General features: G+C 38.1%; 1 protein-coding gene and 1 long non-coding RNA gene across 2 annotated transcripts in view; one reads left to right on the forward strand and one right to left on the reverse strand.

Moving 5' to 3' along the window:
- Positions 1-1,489: 1,489 nt before the first annotated feature.
- On the reverse strand, positions 1,490-15,229 carry LOC113173825 (interleukin-1 receptor type 1-like). The gene is made up of 12 exons (XM_026377408.1): positions 14,740-15,229; positions 13,831-13,906; positions 8,859-9,069; positions 7,867-8,035; positions 6,981-7,143; positions 6,649-6,711; positions 6,411-6,537; positions 5,913-6,052; positions 5,460-5,606; positions 5,139-5,303; positions 4,535-4,744; positions 1,490-3,848 (listed from the first exon to the last, which is right to left on the reverse strand). Exons 2-12 carry the CDS (start codon positions 13,895-13,897, stop codon positions 3,655-3,657), a joined length of 1,656 nt encoding a protein of 551 aa, XP_026233193.1. The 5' UTR covers positions 13,898-13,906; positions 14,740-15,229; the 3' UTR covers positions 1,490-3,654.
- Positions 10,277-15,229, forward strand: part of LOC113173827 — a 60,033-nt gene continuing 55,080 nt past the window's right edge. Inside the window, exon 1 of the long non-coding RNA XR_003299838.1 lies at positions 10,277-10,811. This is a non-coding gene — a long non-coding RNA (uncharacterized LOC113173827). The remainder of the gene's footprint in view (positions 10,812-15,229) is intronic.

A 15,229-nucleotide genomic window follows, 5' to 3' on the forward strand; every position in this document is an offset into this window, starting at 1 on the left:
ACACACACACACACACACACACACACGCACATGCACACAGACCAGAAGACCGTAGTGGGAAATTCATTCTCACACGCCTGTGTCTTGACAACTGCCTCTCGTTTACCCTTCAGCAGAGTAATTTTAGACTTACTACTACTTTATGTTACAATGATGAGGATGACGACATGAAAGTTTGTACAAAAAGATTGTTGTACTTCAGTAAGAGGTAATTATGTCAATAGAGAGGAACACTAAAAGTCCAAAAAGGGCATTACTATCATGAATATTTATCATATGAAGGCAGAACTAAGACACAACTAAAGCTGTTTCAGATCTTTTACACGGAGCAAACTGAGGAAGTGGTAAGTGTGTACAACAAAACTTTGACAGTGTACCTGTGGTGTGCCGAGTTCATTCAGTGTGCTCATTTGAGTGTACTGAAACACAAGCAAGCATAGATTAGCATAATTTGCACAGGAAAATATTGACCTTGAAACAAACATAAATGACTCTTGCAGAGTGCTGTTCTGGGAATTTTTTAATATGTAACTCTAATCTTCCAGTGATGAAGCACTAAATCGAATTAGACTCCACACTAAGTGCTTCCCAATGATCTACCATAATGGAAAACATGCAAACATGTTAACTCAGTGGTTCATCATTTTTCCAGCAACTACTTATTAGCCTCACTCATGTCAGTGCCAAGTCCTGTCTTGTCGGAAGATTAAAGCACTCACTGTAAACAGCAATTTGATGCTTAGTAATGCTTAGTAAGCAGAGGTACAGAGACTATCGCAGGAGAAATAGCTGCCCCTGTCCTGCAGACGTTCACTGTTTCTAATTTCATTGCAGTTTTCGGTCATTCTACTAAGGTATTTAATCTGGCAAGGGATTTAATTCAATGCAATTTTCTACTTTTCTGCTTTTTTACCTCACAATTGTTGCAACTAAGTAGTAGTTTAGTAATGATAACTTTCCAGAGTTGTAAAATCCTGTCTGTGAGTCACGGTTTTCATCACTGATCTTTAACTAAAACTGATCAGACCAGTGTCCCAAAAAATCCATTTCTTAACTGTCTTCACATTTAATGTGTATGTAGTGTTAGGATTAGTTGCAGTACAACATCCAGTTCAGGAGCTCACAGCACTGGGTAAAAGTGAGGGTCAGACTCACATACAGCATCTTACACCTTAAACCAAAACACAGCCTTTCTCCAACCATAACCAAATCTTGCTTAAACCCAACCTCGAAAACAACATAATTATGACACGATCATGTTCTCTACAAAAACGTAATTGCGGTTCTAGCTTAGTTACACAGGACCATAATTTTCCGAAGACAGAGTTAAACAGTCCTAGTTCCTGTCTGGGTCACAAACAAGTCAAACTGAAATAAATAATAATCACCAGACTCTCAATGTCCTGTGTAGAGTGAGAAGCCAGGTACAGCAGAAGTGATGTGCATGCGCAGAGGACTCTTATTTATGGAAAACTATGATTGCCAAACATATTGTACATGTGTTTATTGTGCAAAAATAGTTATATTTTTATTAGGAAACAAAGAATACCACAGAGGTCATAAATATAGACAATTCACAGAAACAATGTGCATGGAATATCCGAGTCCCTGTAAATGAATGTCCATGTGTCAGCGGGAGACCTGGACTGTGTTTTTAGAGCTTTAGATGAGGTTCTGGTTTAGGTCAAGTGCAGACAGTTTCTGTCCATGGTGGAAAACATCAGCCATTATCTTTCCAGCGCACAGGCTGAATCTCTTCAGCTGATGCATGAAGTACAGTGTTCACCGAGGAGCCGCGAGCACCAATCACCACTCCCCGATACTCAGTAAGTCAGTTATCAGGTTTCTGAGTAACAAGTTCCAGTAAACACAATTTTATTCTGAAGTTGTCTTCAGACACAGAGGCACTTCAGATTCTGTGAACTTCACAAGTTGTTACAAAACACAGTGATTTACAGATTATTACTCAAATACATTTTAGTGCATTGATGTAGAAATACACGGTACGTGAGGAAGTAATAGGACAAAGATGGGAAAAGGAACTGCTTCTCTGTCACTTTAATATTGATTATATTACATCTTATAATAAAAAAAATCACCTGCTATGAATGTATGTATATTACCAGTCAAATGTTTGTTCTTTCAAGACTACTATTCCCAGAGTCCCTTGCTCCCTTGTCAGCTTCCTGTCTTCCCCCAAACTCTTCTCACTCAGTCTGTCTGACAATTATCATTGGGTCCTTTAAAACTGAATCCCTACACGCCTTCAGTATTAATGTGGAAAACACTATAAATAAAGGAAAACCACTGGAGGAGGTGTTTGTCAGAACGGTAAAACCAGTTTGTTCAATATATTTCAACTCAAGTTGCATCAGCAATACGTGACAGAGGAAGTTATATCTGGTAGATCGCCACAAGCCACACAGAAGACGACTAAACAAAATGAACTGAGAGCAGGCTTTGATACAGCATGTGTTACCTTTTCCAATTCTAACAGTGAATGTTTCTTCTTCTTCTTCCTACCATCTGAATGGTGGAACAAAACTCGCTTTGTGTATTCTTTAATTAATATGACACACGATTCCAGTACTGCCGAGTCATGTAACACAGCAGAGCTGCCAGATGAACTGTTTCTTATTCACCATGACCACACCTTTTTTTTTTAACACTTTTACTTTTAACTCTATTATTCTAGGTGATTAGATGGTGAGTGTAGAAAGTATGTGAGACTGCTCGGTTTGCCATGAAGAGCCCACACAGTACAATATCTAGAAGTTAATGTTTCACTAGAAACACAAGGAGGAAACTGAAACAGAAATTCATTTAACCACGCACGCTCTGCACATACTAAGTGTGAGTACATCCACATTATGCTTACTGCTGTCAAATGGCAACTTGGAGTCACTTTCATGTTTGTGTTTGTATGCCTGGCAGCACCTCCACAGTTCAATCATCAACTGATTGACGCACGTTGATTGTACATTGTGTAACATTGTACATTGTATTAGGTGTAACAACAAAAAGTTAAACTTTTGTTAATGTCATGCAAATAATCAAATGATGTAGAGTCTCAAACCCAAACATGATTTGGCTTTTGGATTTGGATGAGTATAGAACCAGGAAAACCTAAAGTGGATTAGCGAGTCAACAGCAAATCTCCTTGTCCAGGAATTTGAATTAGTATGCATTAGTATGTGTACACACATTACAGTAACTGATGCAGTACTAATCTCTATTAATCTCAGATTGTCAGGGACGGTTTCATTACAGAATTTAGATCTATGATTTATTAGAAGTACATCTTATTTTTAAGTTAAGGGGTTAAAACACTGAAATGTATTATACAAGTTCTTCAGCACCATGACTGTGTGGAAATGTGTTTCACATTATTCACATTATGTAACTACCTACAGTGTTTTTAGGTAGGGAAGAACTCCAGCTATCGTTTACTGTCAGATTCATTATGCTAGTTGTAAACAACCAAGTTTTGTTTGTTGACACATCCTGAAGAATGATTCAGGGGCCTGGTGTTCATATGCTTGAATCATGTGTTTCCAGGAATCTGCCGTATTCGTCCGTTAGGAACAGCCAGAATGTCAATATGTTGGCTCCTATTTGTAAACTTCAGGGTAGGATTCAAGTTTTCCGCTCAGTTCAATCAATGATTTGGCATCTTTCTGAAGGCACTGAGGGCATGTGGTACCTCAGTTTCTTCCAGAAGTTTCTGTTTGAGCACAATTTAATGAGTTTGTGGGTTGCATGAGAGTCTGTCTTCCACTTCAGAGCTCCTTGTCTCCTTTTGATATAGCAGAGAGATTCTGGTAGGTGCCTATAATCCACCGGGCCATCTGGTAGAATAGAACAGAACACAAAGTTGACAATATATTTAAATAAAATTCATTGTGTTGACAACTTTAGTGCTTGAAAAAAACAACCCAAAGATTTATACAGCCACTTTCCGAGAGCATGGCTCATTACCACGAAAACAATTTGTAGCAACAGAAAAGTAAGAAAGATTAAGTGAAATGTGTAAAACACTGTCACTACTTGCATGTCTGTGTGGTTAATATGAAGCTACTACATGCAGCTGAATAGCACATAGACTGGTAACAAAGGGAAGCTGCGAACCAGACTACAGGCGTTTCTCAATCTATCTCCTCTGTACTTGTGTTCTTGCAAACAGATCAGCCAAAGCCCAAGGACTGTTCTAGTTCAATGTTCACATCAAGCCAAGCTCTGAGCAAAGAACTGGACGGGTTTTTGCTCCACCATGATCAAGGATGCTCTCGGATTAGACCTGTGTGGAGTCAGGTAGCCAAGATGACGCAACTGCTTTAAGGGAGATTTTCTTGATGTTTAATTGAAGTTGTTGAACTTTTTTAACCTTAGTGCTTTGGAAAACCAAATATAGAACAAGTAAAACAAAAAAATTAGTCCAACCTACTTATGTTTTCACATCATTATGCTGCATTATGTGATGTTTTTTCTTAAGCAGACGTCTTCAATTTAAAGGTCCAGTAGTGTCTATGCTCACCGATTTCCACCAGAATTACTCGTGGGTCGTTCTGGGTCAAAGCATCATGAAGCCCGACTTTGTGCTCATAGCACAGCTGGATTTGCTCCCCACATGTTGACGACACTTCCTCTGTTTGGCCGCTATCGGGCGAGTATTTTGCGTCAGGTGACAGTATGATTATCAGTCTGCGGCACTGATGAACTGCAGCAGCAATGACATCGTGAAATGCTGTAAGAGAAACACAGGAAATGAAACAAGTCGTCGCTGCAGGGTTAAACTGTATTTCTGCAAACTTAAAACCACTTGTTTGTCTGCTAAAGGCCACAATGTTTGAAATCATCATATGACCGATTCTTTGACCAAACTCGTGACCTTCATTTTTACGTCATACTTAAACTGCTGTTGTTAATTTTAAAATATTTAGACAAAGTGGAAGAACTTTTGTGTCAGTGAACAGTACATCATCTTAGTTTATTTAGTTGTAGTCTGTTCAAACAAAAAGCAGAAAGACATTTGAGTATATGTTGGGCTCATGTGGAAAATCACGACCACAGCGGAGATGCTTCCAGAGAGCTACCTGCACCAGCATGTAATATGAAACTGCTGAGCATCTGTTCCTGACCTTCTCCAGGGCAGTCGTCCCGTCCTCTGATGTATAAGGAGTAGCCGCTTTTTCTCTCCAGCTCCTCGGGCAGGATCTGCAGGACAAAGTGAGCCGTCTGAGCTGAACTCAGGGTTTTGGAATCTAGGAAGCTCACGTAAGCATCGTAGAGCTTCCCGTCTGGAGCTGCAGATAACACAAAATTGTCCCATTTTAAGAACTCTTTTCATTTGTTTTTATAAATGTTTGGAGGAATGGAGCAATAAAGTAACAAAGAGAGGTTATCACAACATCTGACAGGGTTATTCCACAGAAAAGTAAACCGTCCACAAAAACACTGACCTTGTTGCTTGGAAACATATCTCAGTATTTTCCTGTAAGCCAGAACCAGATCTACTCTAAAGAAAAGGAAGACAACACCCAGAGCCAGAAGCGCCAGGGGGGCAGTGAAGCAGAGAGCCACTGTTGTGTAGAGGACACTGTGGTCAGCTGGAGAGAGGAGGAAACAGAGGAGAATACCCACAGCTGTAGTTGGAGATTACATAGGAACAAAATACCTCCACTACTACTAACGTGGAGAAGGAAGCTAAATTCCTTTGCAATAACTTTCCTTGTCTTACTGAAATTGTTTGACTGGTTATGAGATCTGTTCCCTTGATTTTAGGAGTTTCCATTTACAACAAGAGATTCACAGACAATTAAATTTACAATGTGGTAATGCTTAATAATGATGTGATTGAATGAATTAAAGGTTATAGAATTAGTTTGATTAAGAAAATGAACAGAAGAAAATACCTTCTTGAAGCCGCACCAAACCAGATGTGTCTCCAACTGCGCAACTCACGTAGCAATGAATGGGGACATTTAGGAACTGATGACGAACTTTAGAGATGGACAGGATGGACCGAGCATACACCCTGCCTCTGTCTTGAATACTGAAATGGACAGAATCGGTCCATCAATTAGTCAAATCCAACTATGTATGAACCAGTCCATTGGTTAATAAATTAGATTTAGATTTTTTTTTACAGTTATTTACCATTTTTACTGTTAAAGTATACAGTATATTGTGTAGGAAGAATTTGGCCTCTATGTAGTTCTATTACTTGCCTCCGGTGTTTGTAACTCAATTATAAGTATTTGAATCAAATATCCTCTTACTGATATAACTGTTTTTATATGGCTTTCACAGCTGACAAATTCAATGTCACCTTAATGCACTTTGAGTCATTTTGGTGTCATTTTGTTCAGTATGTCGTCATGTATAAGCGGAAACAGGAAGCAGAAACTCACAATTCCCAGGACTCTTTAAGTTCCTCATAGTCATCAGTGAAGTCTTTACCAACAGTCCAGTACATGAGAATCCCATCTTGCTCACTGGGGCCTATGAGGGCTAAACACTTCAGGTCCACTGTCGCACCTGATAGTCAGAGAAATAGAAACTTGATTTTATGCTATTTCTCATTCTCACAGTGAAAGTTCCACCAAACACTTTTCTGTTGAAGTTTCATTTTGACTATCAACAACTTACCCACTTCCACTATGACCACTTCGTTTTGAGGGAACACCACCTCGGGCTCTGCAGCAACTATATCTGTAAAAAGTAAATAAATAAATAAACGAAATAATCTACTAAAGACTGCGAGAGAAAACACAAATAAACTGGGCAAACGGAGAAAACTAATCATTAAATGTCCCATATGTTTAGTGCTGTGATTTCCAATTCCCATAAAACAAATTATTTCCACAACAACAAAAGTGGATTCATTTCAAAACACGCAATAATCAAATTAGGGAACTTGAATTAATAATCACAATAAAACATTCTCCAATCTCATGATGCAAGTGAGTTGCATTACATACCGTTGTTAATAGTCATCTCTATGCTACGTGCTGCGGTGTACTTCCCACCATCCACACTAAAGTCTACCAGGCAAGTGTATTTCCCAGCATCCTTCTCCGACACTGCAGACAGTCTCATGAAGCCTTCTTTATTCACAAAGAGGGGCTGCACTGGTCGGCAATCCTTCACACAGAAACACAGTCTGTAATGTGCTCTATAGAAGACAATCACTGCTTCACAGATAACTTCAAATACTTTTAAGTCACTGAAAACATTTCTCTACAAAACAATCATCACATCAAATACAGTCTTCCTTTATTTGAATAAACTATATGTACTGTCTTTGATCTGATGTAGAAAGAGCACTTGCTGAACACTGTGACTGTGGTTTTATGTTGATTGTGCAGAAATTGTTTTAGCTGCCCTTAAATATTGTGCAAGACCATCTAAAGCTACCAGTGCAAACATCTCAAGTACATGGGCCAGATGTTCAGACAATTACAGCATGTGTTAGCCTCACTTTCATAGATTCATAGATAGAAGTGTACAGTAGAGGGCAGTGTTGCATTAAGGACATAAGGCTGAGAATAAAGAATAAATCAACACCACTAAAAATATTATGACATATATTATCATGTGTGAAATGCATGTATGCAGTTGCTGCAACTTGCCATTCCTGTCTGTCAATGTTTGTTTCTTTCCACTTGGCTCTTATTGTCTGAGTGGACTGCTAGTCTGTACTTTATGTGACGACAATCTTATCACAAGGCTCGGCTTTAAAAGGTGCAAACATGGTTGCTTTGTACCAAACTGACCTGGAACTTAAATAAATACCCAAAAAATAAGACACATGAATGCACCATGAAAAACAGACATGTACTGTTAATTAAAAGTAAAGTTTATTACCTTCATCCATCGTATGTTCTTTGTCTCATTCAGTTTGAAAATCTCCCTCTGTTTGCAAGGAAGACCTCCACTCACACCAAGAGTGATGGTCACTGTCTCAGCTGCATCAGGACACTCTCCACTGGATACTGACACAGCAAACGTCATGTGCATGAACCCAGACTTGTCCCTAAGGAGAAGGACATAAATCAAGAAGGACTATTAATCAGCTACAAGCACTGCAGGGAAGCAGAACTAGACCCCTGAATGTGGGGACGGCACTTATTTGCTTGTTTTTGTGGGAAGAGTGACTTCACAAATCAACCTGGGGTATGTTGTTTTCTTTTTGGTATTCTAGATTGACGAGTACTAGATGAAGTACTGTAAATTACCAGTATAGTGGTGGAATTGTGGATGACAAACCCGCCAAATTCTGTAGAATTGCACACTCACTTTACATACCCAGAATGACTCAAACCGCTCCTTCTGCTTTTTCTTCTTTGGTTAAATGTGGTTGAGAACTCTCAAAGATCCCCTTGGTTGTTGCATGCAAGTATTTGTTTTTTGGAGTCATAGCTCTTTGGAACAACAACAAATAATTCATTATTGTGAAATAAATTGGAAATCATTTTCTTTCTTCTAACAATGACTTCCTGAGGGTGATGGGAAGTTGTCAGTCAGACCAGCTCCACAGGCCTTAACTAGGCTAAAGTTGAACTTCTATTTATGTCATACTGTTGCAATAATTCATACTCAACACAATCTGTGATGTAATCCAATTGGAAATGCAATACCTAAGAGACTAATCTAAGAGCATGCATTCTATTTGTCAACCATGGCTCAATTATAATGATAATGAAACAAAACAAAGCTTTAAATTTGAAATATCCTCCGAGAACACTCCAGAAGATTTTAAGAAATGTTCATCCAGTGTTTTCTTAGGTTTAGCAGAAACTAAATGTATGTTGCACAAAACTTAAAGTCCTTCAACTCTCGTAAAGGTGTTGCTGTACCTTTTCTCACAGGTGTAGGTTCCATTATGAGACATCTGCACAGGTAGAAACCACAGCAGTCCCTCCCTGACCTCCACTCCTGCTGGCAGGCTCAGGTTGTGCCTCCCTCCTCTGCTCCAGGTCACATTTGAGGTGGCTCCAGGAATAAGGCACTTCAGCAAAAACAGGTGACCAGCGCTCACGTAGTAGGTCTCTGTCTCCCCACTGAGGCCTAGATGTGAAAGTGCAAAGAGAGACTCGTTATTTAATGCTTAGGAGGATATTTAAGGAAGTTAGGTAGTTGAACACTTCAGCCTTGGGCCATTCATGAACTGATTAGTTCCTCGCAGAGACAGCTGCTTATTATGTCCAATTATAGAGACAGAACTGTCTTTTAAGTATACGCCCCACCATTTACTAATATTAGAGGATTAGAGGATATTAGAGGTTTGTATAGCATTGGTGGAGGTATGTTTGAAGACTGATTTCATATAAACTAAAAGAAAAATCCCTGACAAAAAAGTTGACAAATGAAAATCTTCATGCAAGTTACATTACAACATTTGTCTACTTTACACTAATGATAAGTGCCAGGTCTGCTGGAGTAGCACTATTCCAGCTCCTCTCCAACACCACCTGCAGCTCAAACTCAGCCTTGACTATGTCTTTTTCAAAAACCAAATACTACCAAGACAAAAGGCATTCCAGATAAGGAAGGAAATGATGTTTCTATCATGTCCAAATCACTGCACTACCATGCACACTTTGTTAACCTAACAAGAAGAAAGTCCAATTGCCATCACTCAACTTCCAGATAACTTCACCTGGATGACATTTTAAAAGCTGTATGAAGACTGTAATCTGTTCTAACCCCTATTTTCCACTATAAGCCGCAGAGACGTCTTGTAACTACTCTAGAAAATAAACATTTAAATGAAGGTGCCACCCACAGTGTTTGAAATAAGTAAGAAAATTTCTTTGCCAGATAGTGTTAGTTAGTTATTAGTAGGTGTAAGACACTGTGCAGAAATGATGTTGTCACATAAGTGTTAACAGGGGATTGCATAATATTGAGAACAAAAGTTTCAAATGCAGATAAATGAATTGCAGATTAACTGATATCTGATTAACAGAAACAATGACGCGCATTTTCCTCCATTAATATCTGAATCACTCGACCAATTTCTGTTTCAGCCTTTGAAATGTGAAGATTTATTGTTTGCATGTCTTTGTACGTATCACAGTGCCATAGGTACCACTGAGTTCGAGAGAGCTGGTCAGACAATACAAGACATTTAGAGACAGGGAGCATTATTATATATTATTTACACTCTTAGTGCTATTTATACACAAGATTATACATAAGAGCACCTTTTTCAGTTCCCTATCTCTCTTATATCAAGTCAGGTATGCTGTGTGATATTTAGCTAAACAGCTGCAGAAGTTAATAATTATTGGTGTTAATATTAATTATTGGTTTACAGTTTGAATTTTCACAGATATTAGATATTTTCATCATTACAACCAGCAGCAGTTTGTCTGATGTCCATATTTATGGCCCGACGTGAACGCACCACGACACAGAGGTCAGATGGCGGGCTAACTCACGTTAAGTCGACCCATCGTTAGCTACTGCTGTATACTAAGAAAACGGGAAATAAAGCAGATTCAAGAACAGACGACGTGGATAATACAACTATGGACATTTTGAAGATATCTTGAAGGATGAAAAGAAGAAGGGGCCGTAGTGCTGGAACTGCTTTTTAATGCTAGCTAACGTCAGGCTAACGTTAGCTGCTAGCTTAAACGGCTGGGTTTTCGCTGTTTGATGGCTCCAGCTGGGAACAAGTGACGATACTGCTGAGAAAATGAGACGAGCCCTGGGACCTTTTTATTCTGGAGGTGTAACTTCTGCACAGGAGAAGTCAACAAAGAAAGAAAGAAAGAAAGAAACAAACAAACAAACAAACAGAGGTAAGACCGCTGACTGCTGCCACCTGCTATTTAACATGCTAGCTTGTTTCGTTGTCGCTGTGAGTGAATTATAGGATGGTTGACTTCAACTAAACGTACATAAAGAGCAACTTGTAATTTAAATATATAAGAAGGTTAAAGTTAGGGGAACTGTTATGTGATTACATTACACATGTGATGTAAACAGCGTTTTGAAATTAAGGTAAAGCTAAGGAAACTACAGTCAAAGTTGGCCACCTTCTACTTTAAATGTCATTTTAATGCTGACAGGTTCAGGTTCCTTGTATTTTCTATTTATCTGCAGCAACAATACACTTTTATTGTGTACATAAACATGCATTTTAAAATGTTACACATCTGACAGCACAGGTTTTTTGCCACCTCATCTCTAGTCCATCTATTATACTGTATGCATAGTCAAAAGTTAGGTTAAGATATTAATCAGAAATATTGGTTGGACTGCAGTTTTGGACAAGCGTACATAAAAAATAAGCAATACTACTAACATGTTTCAAACTCTATTCAGTTCTTCAGTATAACTCTGTTATTTTGCCTTTTGTTTTCTGCTTTGAACTTTGCTAGATCTCCTATATTCTGGCAAAATGCTGTCGATGAAGAATACGATTGTAAAGAACCACGCAGTGCTTTTGATATCTCAAAGTTCTTGAGAAGTTTAGAAAATATTTTCTTTCTCCTATGTATAATATGTGGAAAATGGGGAATTTTCTAATTCATTTCACTAAAAGCAAATTCGACTAAGCTGCACTTAACTGTTGTTCTAGTTTTGCACCTTTTACGTATTTTACAGCTCAACTTCCTCTGCAGAATTATTGCATAACTTCACACTTAGTAAATGATTTCCTTTTACACACGTCTTTCATCTAAGGAACACATTGTGCAAACAGTGTTTGCTGTTTTGTGACCTATTTAATCAAGAGAGGAGGGTGTTTGGAAAAAACAACAACCATAACAGTTTGGACATCATCGTTTTTTCGGCGTTGCTTTGCACTACTTACCCAGCAAGATCTTAAATGTTTCACTCTTGGCATCCTGCCCTCGTATTAGTTCACTACAACTAATTTGAGCACAGGGAAGGACCTGCCTCTCATCTCAGCTCTAGCTCACCCAGCTTAGCTCTGACTTTTTCATGTGCATGCTGTTGTTGATGTGTGTGAGAAACAGGAGGTGCAACTAACAAACATGTCAGTTTGGAAAGGGTTTGGACAATGATGAAGTATCAACACATTACAATTAACAGTTCGGATTATCTGATGATCACATCGAAAAACACTGTGCATATCTTGGACTATAGTGACTTTTCTGTACTTTACTTTAGTATCTAAATAATTGTAGAACATTGTAACATGTACACTACCCCAGCATTTTACAATAATCATTGAGAAGCTGCTATACTGTTATGTACCCGCCTCTTCATGTACTTGATTGACAGCATAGTATTGTGTATGTATATATATATATATATATATATATGGCTGCACAAATACCGCAGCCCTTTTGCTATCTTATCGTATTGTATCTTCTCATTTCTGATCTCATCTGCCTTCAGTCCGTGCACAAACCACAGCTTGTATGAGTGGAAGGATCAGAGTATGTCACACTAACAGCTGAATATATAGTAGCGACACGATACAGATGGTGCTGGCGTGAATTCCTTTAGCAATCCACTAAAGAGGTTCTACAACAATAATTTTCATAGGCTTTTTTTCACTATACTTTAGTTTTCTATTAGACTGTGCTGTTTAGCTGAAGTGAGTCTGCTTAAGTCAATAGACGAGACTGATGGTGTGAGGGTTAAATGCCCTTAACCAGTAACTGCTATAATGTTACGCTGGATACATTTTTGCATTCAAAGTAAGCGCAACAAGTAAACTGGTGAGTAATCAGTCATCTACCCCAGCTTGACTTTATATTACTTATCTTGTTTTGCAGGATGATTTTGCAAGATTACTTTATTGAACAGATATAACCTGTGTTGGGTAAATTTAATGTATATGCTGACAACATGAGGTGTGCAGGGTTATATTAATCTTACTCAAATAATTTGCACATCAAGCCAATATGATGATTAAAAAATTATCCCAAGCTTAACAAAAATATAAATAAATAAAAAGAGCGTGATTGATGTAGCAGCCTTATTTCTATTGCTTTGGTGTTTTGCCAAACCATACCACAGTGGTATCACACCAGCTTCGTCTGCCATCAAACCATTTGACTGAAGATCTCGTTTGATTGATCGATGCCTGATTAAATGGTTGTGGAAGACACAGACCCCAAAGCTGTCACCCTTCACCACAATGCATCATTTTATGCTAATAGTAAGCTCTATATTTGTCTGCTCATGAATAATGTCTCTCCTGTGATTACTGATGCAATCCCATATAATGTCCTCTTCACTGATCATAGTATTGAGTCATTTCTTTTTATATCATCATACGGTTTCTTCTTTTCAATTCATGGTACAGTCACAGATCATTCCCACTTACTTTTTACCCACCAGTTAATATTCATTATCAGCCTTGATTTACTAATGTAGTAAAACTTGCTATAGTTATTATGGCATTCAGTACCAGGTGCCCAATTAATGCAGCACAGATAATTGAAGTTTACATCTGTCATAATCTCATATTTTCCATTTGAAACTTCTGTTTTGCTACATGTATACCGTACTGTATATTGTACATCTTCACTGTTGTTCCCTAGAAATAGGGATTGCAGGGTAGCCCCCTTTTTGAGAGACACACCTAAGAAACAATGAACCAGCAAGTTTCAAACAGGAAAGGTAACATTTCAACACAGGCTTTTCAACAGTTTCTGGTATAACTGACTGAAATAATATTAAAAGAGAATACTGAAACCTAAGAGACTGCAACTAATTACTTTTATCCGTTGTCCTGCTAGGCAGCCAGAGTATAGTTTTAGAAATAATTTCAAGTAGCAGCAGTAGCAAGTTTTCCTAATCTGTAAAGTACTCAAAGGAACTGTTATGATCAGTACTCACCGTGTGACCTAGCAAATGCCAGAGACAGTATAGCAGCCAAGAAGTAGACCCAGCCTGTCACTGCCATGCTTCTTGTCTGTGGAATTTGACAGGTAACTCATTAACTAATTCAAGTTCACACAAGTCCAGTGTGATTTCCCAGACATGGCTCATGTTCTCAGTAGGTTGTCGGCAATAAATAAGGTTTGTTGACACATTTCCTGCTGGGTATGTGACTTGAAAAGCTCCCAGTAAGAGGAAGTGAAAGATACTGTTTGGATATTTGAGAAAAAGAAGGCAGGGCTGAAACATGTCCAGTGAAACCCCAGGAAGTTCCATGATTGGTCTTTATTTGGAAAAGGTCAAATATTTGAAGGACTTCACTCTTTGTCTTTCTCTCTTTATTTCTTTGTCTCTTGACCCATCTTAGTTTATCACTAACTCTTTTATTTGTTCTCAACTGTATCAGCTCTGTCCTACTCAGACATTATTCAGATATTAATGGTGTATCCTAGAGAAAATTAAATTGTCCCTGAGTGATTGTAATGTGGAAATTAAATATTAGCACAGGTAGGACGAACATTTATTTCATGGTGAGTAAATAGTCCCTCACTAGTAAAACTACTGAACAATTCAAACAAAACCTTGGTTTTTAATTAAATGAATGTTAAAAGCTTATAAATTTGGTACCAAAAAGTACTCTAAAAAGTAAATTTTATATTGAAGGGAAGATGCTATTAAAAACTGACTCAATATGAAACCAATACTACATTTCATTGACACGATGAACAGAAAAATTATACTATAGGTATACAGTGCGACACAATAATCAAGGACCTTATGTAAACTCATTGTTCACAATCACATACAGTACATAGCACAATTTTAAAAAAGGCTATTAATTGAAAGAAAAGACTAACTTTAACTTACTAGTCTGAGTGTTGAAACTTCAAGACAGCTGCTTGTTGCTTGTAATGAATGTCTGATAAACTGCTGGGTTTTCCCTGCTTCTGTCTTCAGAGCATTTGAAGATGTTCCACTAACCCCTGCATGAAATTTCCACTCAACAGTAAACTGTACCAATTGTTTTTCAGTATAGGTGCACCACGATGATTCACCCCAATCATTGGTTCAAATGTAGGCCACCAGACCTCATTGTGTCATGCAAGTGACAGCTGCAGATTGGCCCAGTGCATTCAAGACTTAAAGACAGTTTTGACTTGTCAATTTGTCAGTTTTACACATCGAAAATGTATATTATTTGTGTAAACCTGTAAATAATCAAACATATTTGATGACTTGAATTGCTGGATTTTGTGACGTGTAACAAAGAAGAGATTTTAAGACACGGCAGATGCTATAGAATATCTTCTAGTTCAAATTTCATTAGCACTAGAAGTGAAGTGAGACATTGCTGTAG

This window comes from Anabas testudineus, chromosome 21 (assembly GCF_900324465.2).
Source record: "Anabas testudineus chromosome 21, fAnaTes1.2, whole genome shotgun sequence".
Lineage (NCBI taxonomy): Eukaryota > Metazoa > Chordata > Actinopteri > Anabantiformes > Anabantidae > Anabas > Anabas testudineus.